Source organism: Equus asinus, chromosome 17, assembly GCF_041296235.1.
Source record: "Equus asinus isolate D_3611 breed Donkey chromosome 17, EquAss-T2T_v2, whole genome shotgun sequence".
In the NCBI taxonomy this organism is placed as follows: domain Eukaryota; kingdom Metazoa; phylum Chordata; class Mammalia; order Perissodactyla; family Equidae; genus Equus; species Equus asinus.
Window position 1 is genome coordinate 27,848,082 of NC_091806.1, and position 14,438 is coordinate 27,862,519.

A 14,438-nucleotide genomic window follows, 5' to 3' on the forward strand; every position below is an offset into this window, starting at 1 on the left:
TAAAGAAATCTTCTGCTTCAGGGAGGAAGAAAGCCTTCTCTATGTGCCTCCCATCTGACAGCAGTAACCATTTTCTAAAGGATTCTCTCTTACATATATCTACACCATCATAACTCAGAATCTTAAGAGCAAGAAAAAGTGGCTTCTGTATTTTATGGCATTAATTTTCCCATGTTAAACCCCCTCATCTACAGCCTGAGAAACCAAGATGTGAAAGAAGCCCTAAAAGGTCTTGGAAAGAAGCATTTCTAGTTTGAACCTTGATTTCTAACTCAACATGGGTCAACAAGCAAACCAACAGTTCTCTCCTATTTTTCAACAACAAAAATGTAGCAAACGTTTATGAGATACAAAGGCATTCCTTAATTATGTCAATAACATCTGAAGGATATTGGAAAACATCCTAAACGTTAAATAAGTAAGCTTCAAATTCCTGTGTTTCTGAAAGAGAAAGAATCTGAAAAGAAGATATTTGATAATGCTTTTGTACATTTTGAGGAGCCCTTTTTTCAAATAGCCTCCTTTTTTAATAATTTAAAAAAACTATTTGAAAAACAAAAGGAAAGGGAAGTGTATAATCAATGTTGTTAAGTGACACGAACAACTATAACATAAAGATTCACCAGGACAAAATCTTTTCTGGTCTTCCCTTGAAAGGTACAGTTACTCTTGCTGTTACTCTGTAACTTAGCTCTTTTAGTATTGTAAAGAATAATTCAAAGGGGAATTTCTTTGGAGAAAATGAGAAGAAAAGAAAGACGAAAGAAAGAACAGTTGAATGAATACTCATACATATATGGACATTATGGATCAATATCCTTTCCATATAGGGTCTCAAATCAACTAGGAAATTGACAAAGGAATCAGATAAATATAAAGCAGATCAATTTATTATTGGTAAACTCGTATTATTATTATTATTATTTTGGTGAGGGAGATTGGCCCTGAGCTAATATCTGTGTCAATCTTCCTCTTTTTGATGTGGGATGCTACCATGGGGTGGCTTGATGAGAGATGCTAGGTCCACACCTGGGACTCAAACCTGCGAACCTTGGGCCACCAAAGCAGAGCCCGTGAACTTAACCACTAAGCCACTGGCCCACCCCAGTAAAGTTGCATTTTAAATATAACTTGAACCTTTAGCTATATCCACTTGCTTGCAAGGATACCCATTAGGAAAACAAAATTCAGTGCAGAGTTTGGTACTAGAGGGCAGACTCATTTACCCAGAATTTGTGTTCTATTTCCCTCAGTCTCCAAAAGTGAGGAGAAATGGAGGAATCCAAGTTAAACAATAGAATTCATACCTGGGCTTGGACCTGAGTGTTCTATACTCTTGGGGAAAAGAAATTAAGTACACATTCATCCTATGGACAGGCACTGTTAACAAAGAGACTGAGATTACATGTTATATTTCTTCTTTCAATCTCATTAATCAGTTAAACTATAGGAAGTCGTGAGTGGGAAGAGAGACAGGATGGGAGTTCACTGCCTTTCTGAACATTTCAAGAAGTTCCAAATCTATGGGTTGAAGCAGGAACACTGGAATGTGCAGCCAAGCATAACCCAAACCATACCAAGAGAAACCAGATGGTGCCAACCCATGCAGCAGAGTGCATTACAGGACAGGAACTCCAAAATTAGGAAACATTGATCTCATTTAGGGTTGCCGGTGACCTGACCAGCAACTTTACTTTCACTCTGCAGTGTAGTCAAATCCTTCACAGAGAGAGGAGAGGTCTTTATCTTTACTACTCGTGAACTTTCTCTAGAAAGGCAGACATCTCTAAGTTTTACTATGCTGATATGTATTCTTATACAGACATTCTTACATGTAATGGTTGTAAATGCCTGGCACAGAACTCAGCCATGGGGCCAGCCCCTATGCTACCTGTGTTTAAGACTAACTTAAAGATATTGTAAATAAGCCAGTCTTGTAATAACATAAGGATAGATACAGCAACCAATGAAAAAAGTAAAGAGTGAAAAAATAGATCAACAAATATATAGTAAGTTGATTTTCAACAAAAGTACTAAGCCGATTCCATGATGAAATTATTGTCTTTTCAAAGAAAATGATGTTCGAACAACTATATAGCCATAGAGCAAAAAATGAATAAATTCTGACTTTATTCTCACACTATACACAATATTTAATTTGAAAAGGATTATATACCTAATGTGTACTACATACAAATGGAAATGCTAAAACTAAAAATTCTAAGAGAAAAGATAGAAGAAAATCTCCATGACCTTAGGATAGCAAAAATGTCTTAGGAAACCAAAAGCACAAACCACAGGAGAAAAAGTATATATATTCACTTTACCAAATTTAAAGCTTTTGATTATAAAGACACCATTGAGGAAATGAAAAGATATAACACAGATTGGGAAAATAATGAATCTATGGAGGAAGTAAAGGCTAAGCTGGAGTTATAAACTGGCATTACTGAGGGTTGAAGGCATACTCCCAACATGCACTCAACTCCTTGACAAAGGCTGGGAGATATATTGGTTGCAGGCATTTAAATAACTTTATTCTAATTATTAGCTAACCACTAAACTGACAGAGCAGAGAATTCAGTGATGACACATGAGAATAAACACTCTTTACAGGATTCAATTAGAAAAGTCACTAAAAAAACATTAACAAGAAAAACAAACAGCAGCAATAACAAATGCAGGGGCAAAGGGTAATCTGATTTCCAGAGTTGCCACCTTATATTATTTAAAATGTTCAATTTTCAAAAAAGTCATGAGACATGCAAAAAGAGAAAGAAATATGGCTCATGCACAGGGGGAAAAGCTAATTAATAGAAGCTTTCCCTGAGAAAGTGCACACTTTAAACTTACTAGACAAAGACTTTAAATTGACTATTTTTAATAAGTTCAAAGAACTAAAGAAACTATTTTCAAAGAACTAAAGGAAAATATAAGAATGATGTTTCACCAAAAAGAGATTATCAGTAAAATGGTAGAAATTATTTTTTAAAAATAGAAATTCTGAAGTTAAAAAGTAAAACAGCTGAAATGAAAAACTCACTAAAGGGGTCAGCCTGGTGGCGCAGCTGTTAAGTTTGTACGTTCCACTTTATCAGCCCAGGGTTTGCCAGTTCGGATCCCAGGTGTGGACCTACACACTGCTTATCAATCCATGCTGTGGCAGGCGTCCCACATATAAAACAGAGGAAGATGGCACTGATGTTAGATCAGGGCCAATCTTCCTCAAAAAACAAAAAAGGAAAACTCACTAAAAAGGCTCACCAGCAGATTTGAAGAGGCAGAAGAAAGAGTCAGTTACCTTGAATATAGGTTAATTGAGATTATCCAGGCTGAAGAATAGAAAGAAAAAAGTATGGAGACACTGGAAGAACACCAAAAAGCATAACAACATATGCATAAACAGAATCCCAGAAGGAGAGGACAGAGAGAAAGATATAGAGAAAATACTTTTAAACATGTTGGCTAGAGACTTCTCAAATATGAAGAAAAACATTTATCTACACAGCTGAGAAGTTCAAAGGACTCCATGTAGAACAACAGCAAAGAGATACACACCTAGACAATATATAATGTGTCAAAATTCAAAGACAAAGAGAGAATCTTGAAAGCAGCGAGAGAACCGACTCATCACACAAAAGGGATTCTCAATAAGATTAACAGCCAGTTTCTCTTCAGAAAGCGTGGAGGCCATAGAGGTGACATACTTTAACTGTTGACAGAAAAAAACTGCCAACAGCAATAGTCTATATACAGCAACACTATTTTTCAGAAATGAAAGGGAAATGAACATATTTTCAGATAAACAAAAGCTGAAGGAGTTTGTCACAAGTAGACCTGCCCTACAAGAGATGCTAAAGAGAGTCATCCGGGCTAAAATGAAAGAACAGACAGTACTTGAAGCCATATGAAGGAATAAAGGACAAGTCAAGGTAATCAAGTGGATAAATATAAAAGCCAGTATTGTTCTATATTTGGTTTGTAACTCCTCATTTTTTCTTAAAAGATTTAAAAGACAAACACATAAAACAATAATTATAAACAGACACTAATGGGCACACAATGTGTAAAGATGTAATATATCACAATAACAACATAAAAAAAGGCAGAGGTACAAGATATTGATGAGAGATATTAAAAACACAAATAAATGGAAAGACATCCATGTTCATGGTTTGGAAGACTAAATACTTATAATCTGTTCAGGCTACCCAAGGCAATCTACAGATTTGGTACTATCTCCATCAAAACTTCAATGATGTTTTTTACATAAATAGGAAAAACAATCTTAAACTTGTAAGGAACCACAAAAGATCCCAAATAGCCAAAGCAATCTTGAGAAGGCGAACAAAGCTAGAGACATCATAATTCCTGATTTCAAAATATATTACAAAGCTACAGTAATTAAAACAATATAGTACTCACATAAATATAGATGTATAGACCAATGGAACAGAACAGAGATTCCAGAATTAAATCCATACAAATACAGTCAATTGATCTTTGACAAGGATGCCAAAAATACACAGTGTCAAAGGATAGTCTTTCCAACAAATGGTGGTGGGACAACTGGATATCCACAGGCAAAAGAATAAAACTGGGCCTCTATCTTATGCCATAGATAAAAATAAACTCAAAATGGATTAAAGATTTAAACATAAGACCTGAAACTATTAAACTCCTTGAAGACACATAGGGGCAACCTTCTTGAGAATGGTCTTGGGAATGATTTATTGAATATGACACCAAAACCACAAGCAGCAAAAGCAAAGATACACCAGTAGTACTACAGCAAACTAAAAGCCTTCTGCACAGCAAAGAAAACAATCAACAAAATGAAAAGAAATGGGAGAAAACGTTTACAAAGCATATATCTCATAAATGATTAAAATCCAAAATATATGAGGAACTCCTCTAACTCACAGCAAAACAAAACAAAACAAAAATAACTCCAATTAAAGTTGAACAAATGACTTACACAGGCATTTCTCCAAAGAGGACAGACAATTGGCCAACAGGTATGTGAAAAGGTACTCAACATCAGTAATCATCAGGGAAATGCAAATCAAAATCACATTAATATATTACCTCATACCTGTTATGATGGCTATAATCAGAAAAAAAAGATAAATATTGGCTAGGATGTGGAGAAATTGGAATCTTTCTGCATTTTTGGTGGGAATTTAAAAATGGTATATCAACTATGGAAAACAATATAGAAGTTCCTCAAAAAATTAAAAATAGAATTACCATATGATCCAGCAATATCACTTCTTGGTATTTATCTGAAGAAAATGAAAACACTAACTAAAAAATATATATGCAGCCACATGTTCATCATAGCTTATTTACAATAGCCAAGAAGGGAAAACACCTAAGTGTCTATTGATGGATGAGTGGGTAAAGAAAATCCATTATATATATACATAATGGAATATTATTCAGCCATAAAAAATAATGAAATCTTTCCATTTGTGACAACATGGATGGACCTTAAGGTGACTCTGCTAAGTGAACTACATCAGACAGAGAAATACAAATACTGCATGATCCACTTATATGTGGAATCTAAAAAAATAAAAAATAAAAATACACTAAGCTCACAGATGACAAAGATTGTTGGTTGCCAGAGGTGATGTGTGGAGTGTAGGCAAAATGGGTAAAAGGGTCAAAAGGTACAAATTTACAGTTATAAAATAAATAATGGTAATATAATGTACAGAATGGTGACTATAATTAATAATGCGGGATTGCATATTTGAAAGTTCTTGAGAATAAATCTGAAAAGTTTTCATTACATGAAAAAAATTTTGTAAGTATTACGATGACAGATGTTGATTAGACTTAATATTATGGTGATCATTTTGCAATATAGACTAGTATCCAACCATTATATTGTATACATGAAACTAATATAATATTATATATCACTATGCCTCAATAAAAAAAATCAATAGGACATTTTGGCCAACCTAAAAACTATGATTGTCATAAGATAACAGTAATTGTATGTATATTTAAATGCAGTTATAATTAAAATTCTAGGCAAAATACCTTGGAATTTATGAATGAGCTTTTCAGATAGAATTAAAAATCTGTCAGAAAGTTGTCTTATTCAGGACTAGACTAAAGAGACGAATAAATTCAGTTTTGGTTAAAATACACATGTTACATATTTAAGGCTAATGACTAAAATAATATAACTGTAGATTGTAAAACAAATAAATAAGTAAAAACTAAACCTTACAGGTAATAGATAAATGTTAAATGTTTTAAAATCTTTGAAGTGAAGAAGGCCTTTTTAAACATGACACAAAATACAAAATAAACTTCTGGCATAAAAATAAAGTTTTTGCATGGCAAAATAGACAATTAGCAATGTAAAATCATTAATATTGAGGAATAAATATTTTCAATTTCTATAAGGAAGAATTTCTGACTCAAAATATCAATATAAAAGCAAAAAAAATACTTTTTTTTTAAAGACAGCAATATATTTAAACAGACGATTCACAGAAAAAGAAAATACTAATGGTTCTTGGACATATTAAAAGATGCTCAATCTCATTTTTAGGAGACAAAAACAAATAAAGCAAAAATATGCTGTTTTCTGCCTATCATAATGACAACATTTAATAAAAGATTCTTAGCATTGTGTTAGAGGGGTTTTGCAGAAATAGTCACTCTAAATTTGCTAGAAGTGGTTTAAATTGAGAGAGCCTTGTGCTGAAGAACAGTTGAGCAATACATATAAAAACTTACAGTGTTCACACCCTTTGACTTGGAGACTCCTCCCATAAATATCTTTTAATCCTAGAGATATATTCACACTTATGCACATTAATATTTATGGCAACATTATTTATTATAGTAAAAGATTGGAAACCATCTAAGTATCTACCAACAGGGAAGAGAATTTGAGTAAACATATTAAGCAATGCAGCTGGTCAACAAAATATAATGCAAGTAATTAAAAAGAGTGAGACTTCTCTTTCTGTACTGACATAGACAGATCACACAGAATTATTAAGTGAAATGTAACCTGCAGAAAACTGTCAATAATACGCTGCCATTTGTATGGGCGAGGAAGGAAGAAGAGAAGTATTAGTATGTTTGCAAATACGATGCAAGGCTTATATCTGGAAGAAGACAGAAGCTTATAACAGTGGTGATCTCCAAGGAGAGAAAGCAGAGACTGGGAATCAAGGTATAGAGGGGGGAATTGGTTTTTACTCTGTACACTTTCACACTTCTGAATTTTTAGCCATGTGGATTATTTGTTACACACACACACACACACAATGGAAAGCAAGGAGACAGGAAGGAAGGGAGACAAGAAAGAAGGAAAGGAGGGAAGGAAGATAATTTGTCCATAGCAGGGCAGTTCTCACAAACAAAAGCAGAAGTCTCTAAAGGCAGGAATACAAAAATAAATTTCATCCCCTCTGGAAATAGGAAGTTTTATTCAGCAGAGAATAGCTAACAGCTAATGAATGTTGTTTTTTCCAATTCCATCTCGGCCCAGAACCTCATTTTCTTAAGGGAGCAGGTGTTAATCTCTTAGGCCCCAGCTATAAACTCCCTAATTAAAAGGAACCACACAGAGAGACCTCAGAGGGCAATCAGACTGCACCAGTTGCAGAAAGAGAATCTAGAGGCAACATTTGTGTAAGTAAAACAAAGCAAATCTCATATTTTAACATGAGCTATGTATCATTACAGTGTGTGCAAGAAACGGCAGAGTGAAAGAGTCACAGCCATAGTTCCACCAACTTTGCCCCAAGACCAGGAAGCATCCCTTCATCACTGGTGATGCAATGGAAATGGAGCGAGGGAAATCAGTTTGGGCTGAGTGTGGCTTGGGAAAGGATAGGAATGAACAAATAATTGAATGAATCAATCAATCGATTAATATTGTATGCCCTTAATGTATTATTTGTATGTATTATGGCCATTTGATGAGCACTGATTCAATACCTGGCCTTGTGGTGGCAACACTACAGAAATTTGCCCACTTGAACCACTCACCACACCACTGCAAGCAGTTTTTACTTTCGCCTCTATTTCTTCATTTTTTTAACTGCTTATTTTGAATAATTGTACATTCACAGGAAGTTGCAAAAATTGTACAGAGGTCCTTGTATCCTTCACCCAGTTTTCTCTTAATGGTTACATCTTATATAATTATACTATACTATCAAACCAGAATTTTGATAATGGTGTGTGTGACGATGTGTGCGTGTAGCTCTACCTCATTTTATCACACGTGTAGATTCATGCAACCACCACTACAATGAATTTACAGACCCATGCTATCACAGATGTCAGATTCCATACAGGGCTGCTTCTTGCTACCCCTTATAGTCACACCACTCTCCTCCTACCACCCTGACCCCTGCAAATCACTTATCTGTTCTCAACTGCATAATATTGTCATTTGGAGATGTTAGATGAAAGGAATAATACACTATATGACCTTTTGGGATTGACAGTTTTTCACCAGCATAATAATCCTTGAGATTCATCCAAGTTGTTGTGTGTATCAATAGCTATTTTCCTCTGTTTTGCTCAGTAATATTCCACAGTATGAATGTGCCAAAGTTTCCTTAACCAGTCACCTATTAGAGGACATTTTCATTGTTTACAGTTTTCGGCTATCACAAATGAAGCTGTTATGAAAATTTGTCTATAGGCTTTCGTGTGGATGTAGTTTTGGGCAAACAAAATTGCCCAGGACTGTGAGTACTCGTGGTATGCTAAATGTATACTCAGGTTTTTAAGGAACTGTCAAAATATTTTCCAGAGTGACTGCACCATTTTACTTTCTCACCAGCAATGGATGAAAGATCCAGCTACTTTACATATTCACCAGCATTTGGTGTTGTCACTGTTTTTTTATTTAGCCCTTCTGATAGATGTGTAGTGATTTTGATATCTCATCGTGTTCTTAATTTGCATTTGCCTAATGCCTAATTATGTTGGACATCTTTTCATGCGTTTATTTACCATCCAGATAGCCCTCTTTGGTGAATTGTCTGCTAGTGACTTTCATCCATTTTCTCATTGGATTGTTTTTTTAATGTTGAGTTTGAAAGTTCTTTATATATTCTAGGTATGAGTCCTTTGTCAAAAGGTGGTTTGAAAATATTTTCTCCAAGTCTGTAGCATGCCTTCTCATCTTCCTGACCAGATCTTTAACAGAGCAAAAGTTTTCATGTTTCATGTTCATGGAGTCCAATTTATTGATCTGTTTTTCTTTTATGGATTGTGTTTTCAGTGTCATGTGTAAAAACTCTTCAGTAAGCCCTGGGTCATGAAGGTTCTTCTATATTATCTTCTAAAGGTCTTATAGCTTTATATTTTCAATTTAAATCTATTGATCATTTGAGTTAATTATTGTGTACGATGTAACATTTGCATTGAGACTCATTCATTCATTTTTTTGCCAATTGTTCTGGCACTATTTATTTGAAAGACTATCTTTCCTTTATTGAATTGCTTTTGCACCTTTATCAAAAATCTGTTGGCTGTACCTGTGTGTTCTCTATTCTGCTCCATCTTTGTGTTTATCCCTCTGCAAATTTTATTGTTAATTACTATAACTATGTAATAAATATTCATATCAGGTGAAGTAATTCATCCCACTGTATTTCTTTTTCAAAGTTGTTTTAGTTATTCTAACCACTTTGCCCTTCCATATGAATTTTAGAATAATTGTGTCCATATCTAAAAAACATCTTCCAGGAATTTTGATAAGGACCGCATTGAGTCTATGGATCAATTTAAAGAGAATTAACATTATATTATAAAATTATATAGCATATATATTTACACACACACATCCCACACACGTGTATATATATAAAAGCCATACAAAGATATGCAGTAAAAAAAAACACTATGGACAAATCAAAATGTTTTCTAAAAGAAGTTCAAGTGACTCACATAAGGGCAAGGAAAAGAAATACAGAAGAAAAAAAACTAAAACAAAAATAAAATGGCAGACTTAAGCCTTAACATATCAATGATTTCATAAAATGTAAATGGTCTTCCTCATTTTTAAAATGATAAAAGTCATGAATTCCCATTTCTAAATGACAGTAAAAATGCAGAAATTTATAAGTTTAAAAAGTAGCTTCTCTTTCACTCAATTCCATACCTAAGGATAATTTAAGAGTTTGGTTACTTAAGAAATAGATATTACTTAAGAGTTCGGCATATATCCAACCTGACCTTTTTCCATGTAGAAATAAAGAGAACGAAAGTAAGAGGGAGTGAGAGTGAAAGAGCTTAATTTTTAAAAGATACCCACTCTACCTATTATTATACAACTTACTTTTCTCCTTTGATAAGATGACATGGACACCTTTTTGTAGGAGTGTATATTTCATCCATTTTGGACTGTATATTGATCCTTACTATGAATCTACAGTGATCTATTTAACCCTATTTCCAAATTTTTGTTAATATAAACAGTGTTTCATAGGACATCATTGACTTCTAAGTAAATTCTGGGATCTCTATTACAGAGGAAGGAACTGAGACTGAAGTTAGTTACATCCTTAGTCTCTTTTAATTTGTGCGACAAGAATTCAAACCCAGGTCTGCTGGTTTCCTTTCCACTGCCCAGTGCTGAATATGCATGAAGCTTCTGAAGCACTGAGACTCAGTGTGGGTTAAGCACATTCAAAATACTCATGTAGTTGGTGATTTCCTTCATAGCTCTCTATTGATTAGCAAATACCTTCATCACAGATGAGAAAAAGAATTTTGTACTGAGCCAACTCATCTTTAACGTACAGATTTTTGTCTGTGGAGGTGGGTATTGGTGCTTCTTGTGGTTTCATTAGCTCTTAAAAAGAGTCCCCATGTCATATCATTATGACGTATTATTGAATCAGAATGATTAAACTCAAATTGATATGGTAAATGTAATTATAATTACCCTCTCGAGATTCTAGATTAAGTGGACCGCTGATCTCGTCTGGCTTCCTCAGATAAGTGCTTATACTCAATGGATGCATGCCTCTTTGAAAGGGCTGAATTCCAGGTATTTTACAGCAAATTAACCTGGGGAAGGAGCTTACAGTAACTCATTTCTCCTCTGACCTCACTAAATGTTGAATTGAAGAGAATCGTTTCTTCTTCTGTTACCTATAACGTTAACCCACTCTGCTTATTTCTCAAAACATTTGAATAACCAGAGAAGCACCTATCAAGAACAGGCTTAGTTTGCTACATTCCTACCCCTAAAGGCACACTCTTACTGACCATCTCATCTATAGAGGTACATAGCTCTGCTTAGAGTTACTGACATCAGGGTAAAGGAACCCTCTAATGACGCAGTGGGGATGTGGATTTTTCCACAATGATCGATTTATTTTATTACATAGTATTTCACATGTATAAATGCACAAAATTATATGAATAATAATACAACAACCACATTATTAGCCACAATACAATTCAGAATGCAAATAGTGGCCAACATTTTTTAGTCCCCTTATGTATCCTTCAATAATTACATACCCAATTATCTTCCATGAAAGTTACAATTATCCTACAATTTATGTGTATTAATCTCATGTATATATGTCTGTGTGTGTGCATGTGTGAATAGAAGAAAGGTTGCTTGTGAGTTTCAAAAAAAAAAGTCCCTTCTCTATTTGTAGTTTCTGCTTTCTCAAAGTGGCCTTTTTCTTTTTTTTTCTTTTTCTTCAGTTATCGGGTAAGCCATGTTTGTTTGTTTGTTACTGATGAGTGAAGGAGGCTTTGATATCTTATGTGAGCTACTAATGATGTGTTTCTCTACAACTTGCTTCTTAGAGGCTCTTAACCAGTACTCATTCTTTCAACACATCTTTCAGCCCTCTTCCAGTGTACATGCTGCTATCATTTCCTGTGCCTTTTGAGGATTCTGAGGTATAAATCGAGTGATTCTCAGCCTCTCCCATTTCTGGTTCAGGATTTGGTCTTCTTGGGTCTGATAAATTATTTCACTCATCAAACCACTTTCCAGGTTGAAAACTTGTACTATTTTTATATCTTCATATGTGTGTGCCTTTGGAAAAATCCTTATTGTGAGATGTAACTGAAATGACATTGGTAAAAATAAAAATGTTGTAATAAATAAATCCCAAAATCTCAGTGACTTATCATAATAGAAGTTCTCAATCATATAAAATGCAGTGGAGGAAAGCAGATGCTGGCAGAGGGCTCTGCTGCACATGGACTGTTGAGAACACAGCTTGGAGGAGGCTGCAATAAGGAACAGAGATAAAGTTGCCAGACTTAGCAAATATAAATACAAGAGGCTCAATTGTATTTTGCAATGGGAAATGCAATCCTATATCACAGAAATCCGTATGTATGTATACATGTATACACAAAATGAGAGGATTATGTGGCTTGCTAAGAAAGTTATGTAGATGGCAGTTGCACACTAAGGACAGTAGCACAAAGACATTCTGAAGTCTTCAAACATATGTGGACCATGAACATATCTCAGCAAACTTCTCAAGCGAATGCTACAGATTTCAGGAGTTTTAACCAGGATTAAAATGATAAATTGCTTAGAAAAACTATAGGCTGTTTAACAGGTCTAAATCATATTGCTATATTGCTTTAAGCAAATATGGATACCTGTTTAATACAGTGGAAGCATGATTTACTCTATATTTCTTAGAATCACATCTATTAGAATTGAGTCTTCTTTGTAACCATCTTTATTTTAAAAATGAATCCATGGCTCACACATCACTTTATTTTTCCTCAAAAGATTGGCACCTGAGATAACATCTGTCACCAATCTTCTTTTTTATTTCTTCTTCTTCCCAAAGCCCCCCAATACATAGTTGTATATTCTGGTTGTCAGTTCTTCTGGTTGTGCTATGTGGGACATCGGCTCGCCGTTGATTGATGCGTGGTGCTAGGTCTGCGCCCAGGATCTGAACTGGCGAAACCCTGGGCCGCCAAAGCAGAGTATGCGAACTTCACCACCCGGCCGTGGAGCCGGCCCCACATATCACTTTTTCATGTGGTGATTATTTATCAAGAAAATGGAAGGAATATTTGGAAAGCGATAAACCCTATTGTGAATGTTTGCTGTGAAAATCCAACTGAAAAAAAGTGACATAAAATTTCGGAGCCAGGCCGGCCTGGTGATGCAATGGTTAAGTGTACACGTTCTGCTTCGGCAGCCCGGGGTTTGCCGGTTCGGATCCCGGGTGCGGACATGGCACTGCTTGGCAAGCACATATAAAGTAGAGGAAGATGGGCACGACCGTTAGCTCAGGGTCAGGCTTCCTCAGCAAAAAGAGGAAGATTGGCAGCAGATGTGAGCTCAGGGCTAATCTTCCACAAAAAAAAAAAAAAGAAAATGTTGGAGCCTTTTTCCTTTCAACAAGACATCAATATTTCCCTTCTTTTCCTGGTCCTTTCTAGACTTTGGTGGTCATGACACAAGGAAATAGCACCGAAGTGACTGAATTCTTTCTTCTCGGATTTGGTGCCCAATCCAAGTTGCAGTACGTCCTCTTCATTGTATTTCTAGTGATCTATATGACCTCCATGGTGGGTAATGTTGGAATGATCCTACTCATCAAGACAGATTCCAGACTGCAAACATCCATGTACTTTTTCCTACAACATTTGGCTTTTGTTGATATCTGTTATACCTCTGCTATCGCTCCCAAGATGCTGCAAAACTTCATAGAAGAAAATAAATCAATGTCATTCAGGGGTTGTGTCATACAATTATTGGTTTATGCAACATTTGCAACCAGTGACTGTTACCTCCTGGCTGCCATGGCAGTGGACCGGTATGTAGCCATCAGTAACCCACTTCACTATCCCACACTTATGTCTCGAAGAGCCTGCATCCATTTGGTAGCTGGTTCATATGTCATGGGCTCAATAAATGCTTCTGTACACACAGGTTTTACATTTTCACTGTCCTTCTGCAAGTCCAATACCATCAATCACTTTTTCTGTGATGTTCCCCCAATTCTCACCCTTTCATGCTCCAACATTGACATCAACATCATGCTACTTGTTGTCTTTGTGGGATTTAACCTGATGTTCACGGTGTTGATCGTCACATTTTCCTATGTATATATCACGGTCGCCATCCTAAAGATGCCTTCTACGACAGGGAAGAAAAAAGCCTTCTCCATGTGTGCGTCCCACCTGACAGCAGTCATGATTTTCTATGGAACCCTGTCATATATGTACTTACAGCCTCATTCTAATAATTCCCAGGAGAATACGAAAGTGGCCTCCATATTTTATGGCATTGTGATTCCCATGTTGAACCCCCGATCTATAGTTTGAGAAATAAAGAAGTAAAAGAAGCTACAAGGAAATTTGGGCAAGAGAAGGAGATATACTTTTCAAATATGATGTCTTGCATAAATTCTAAGAGAAGAGAAAAAATTAAC

At 35.3% G+C, this 14,438-nt stretch overlaps 1 protein-coding gene across 1 annotated transcript; it reads left to right on the forward strand.

Annotated features, from left to right (window-relative positions):
• Positions 1-13,455: 13,455 nt before the first annotated feature.
• Positions 13,456-14,331, forward strand: LOC139040851 (putative olfactory receptor 5AK3). Its single transcript, XM_070488580.1, has one exon. The coding sequence runs from the start codon at positions 13,456-13,458 to the stop codon at positions 14,329-14,331; it is 876 nt and encodes a 291-aa protein (XP_070344681.1).
• Positions 14,332-14,438: the final 107 nt, after the last annotated feature.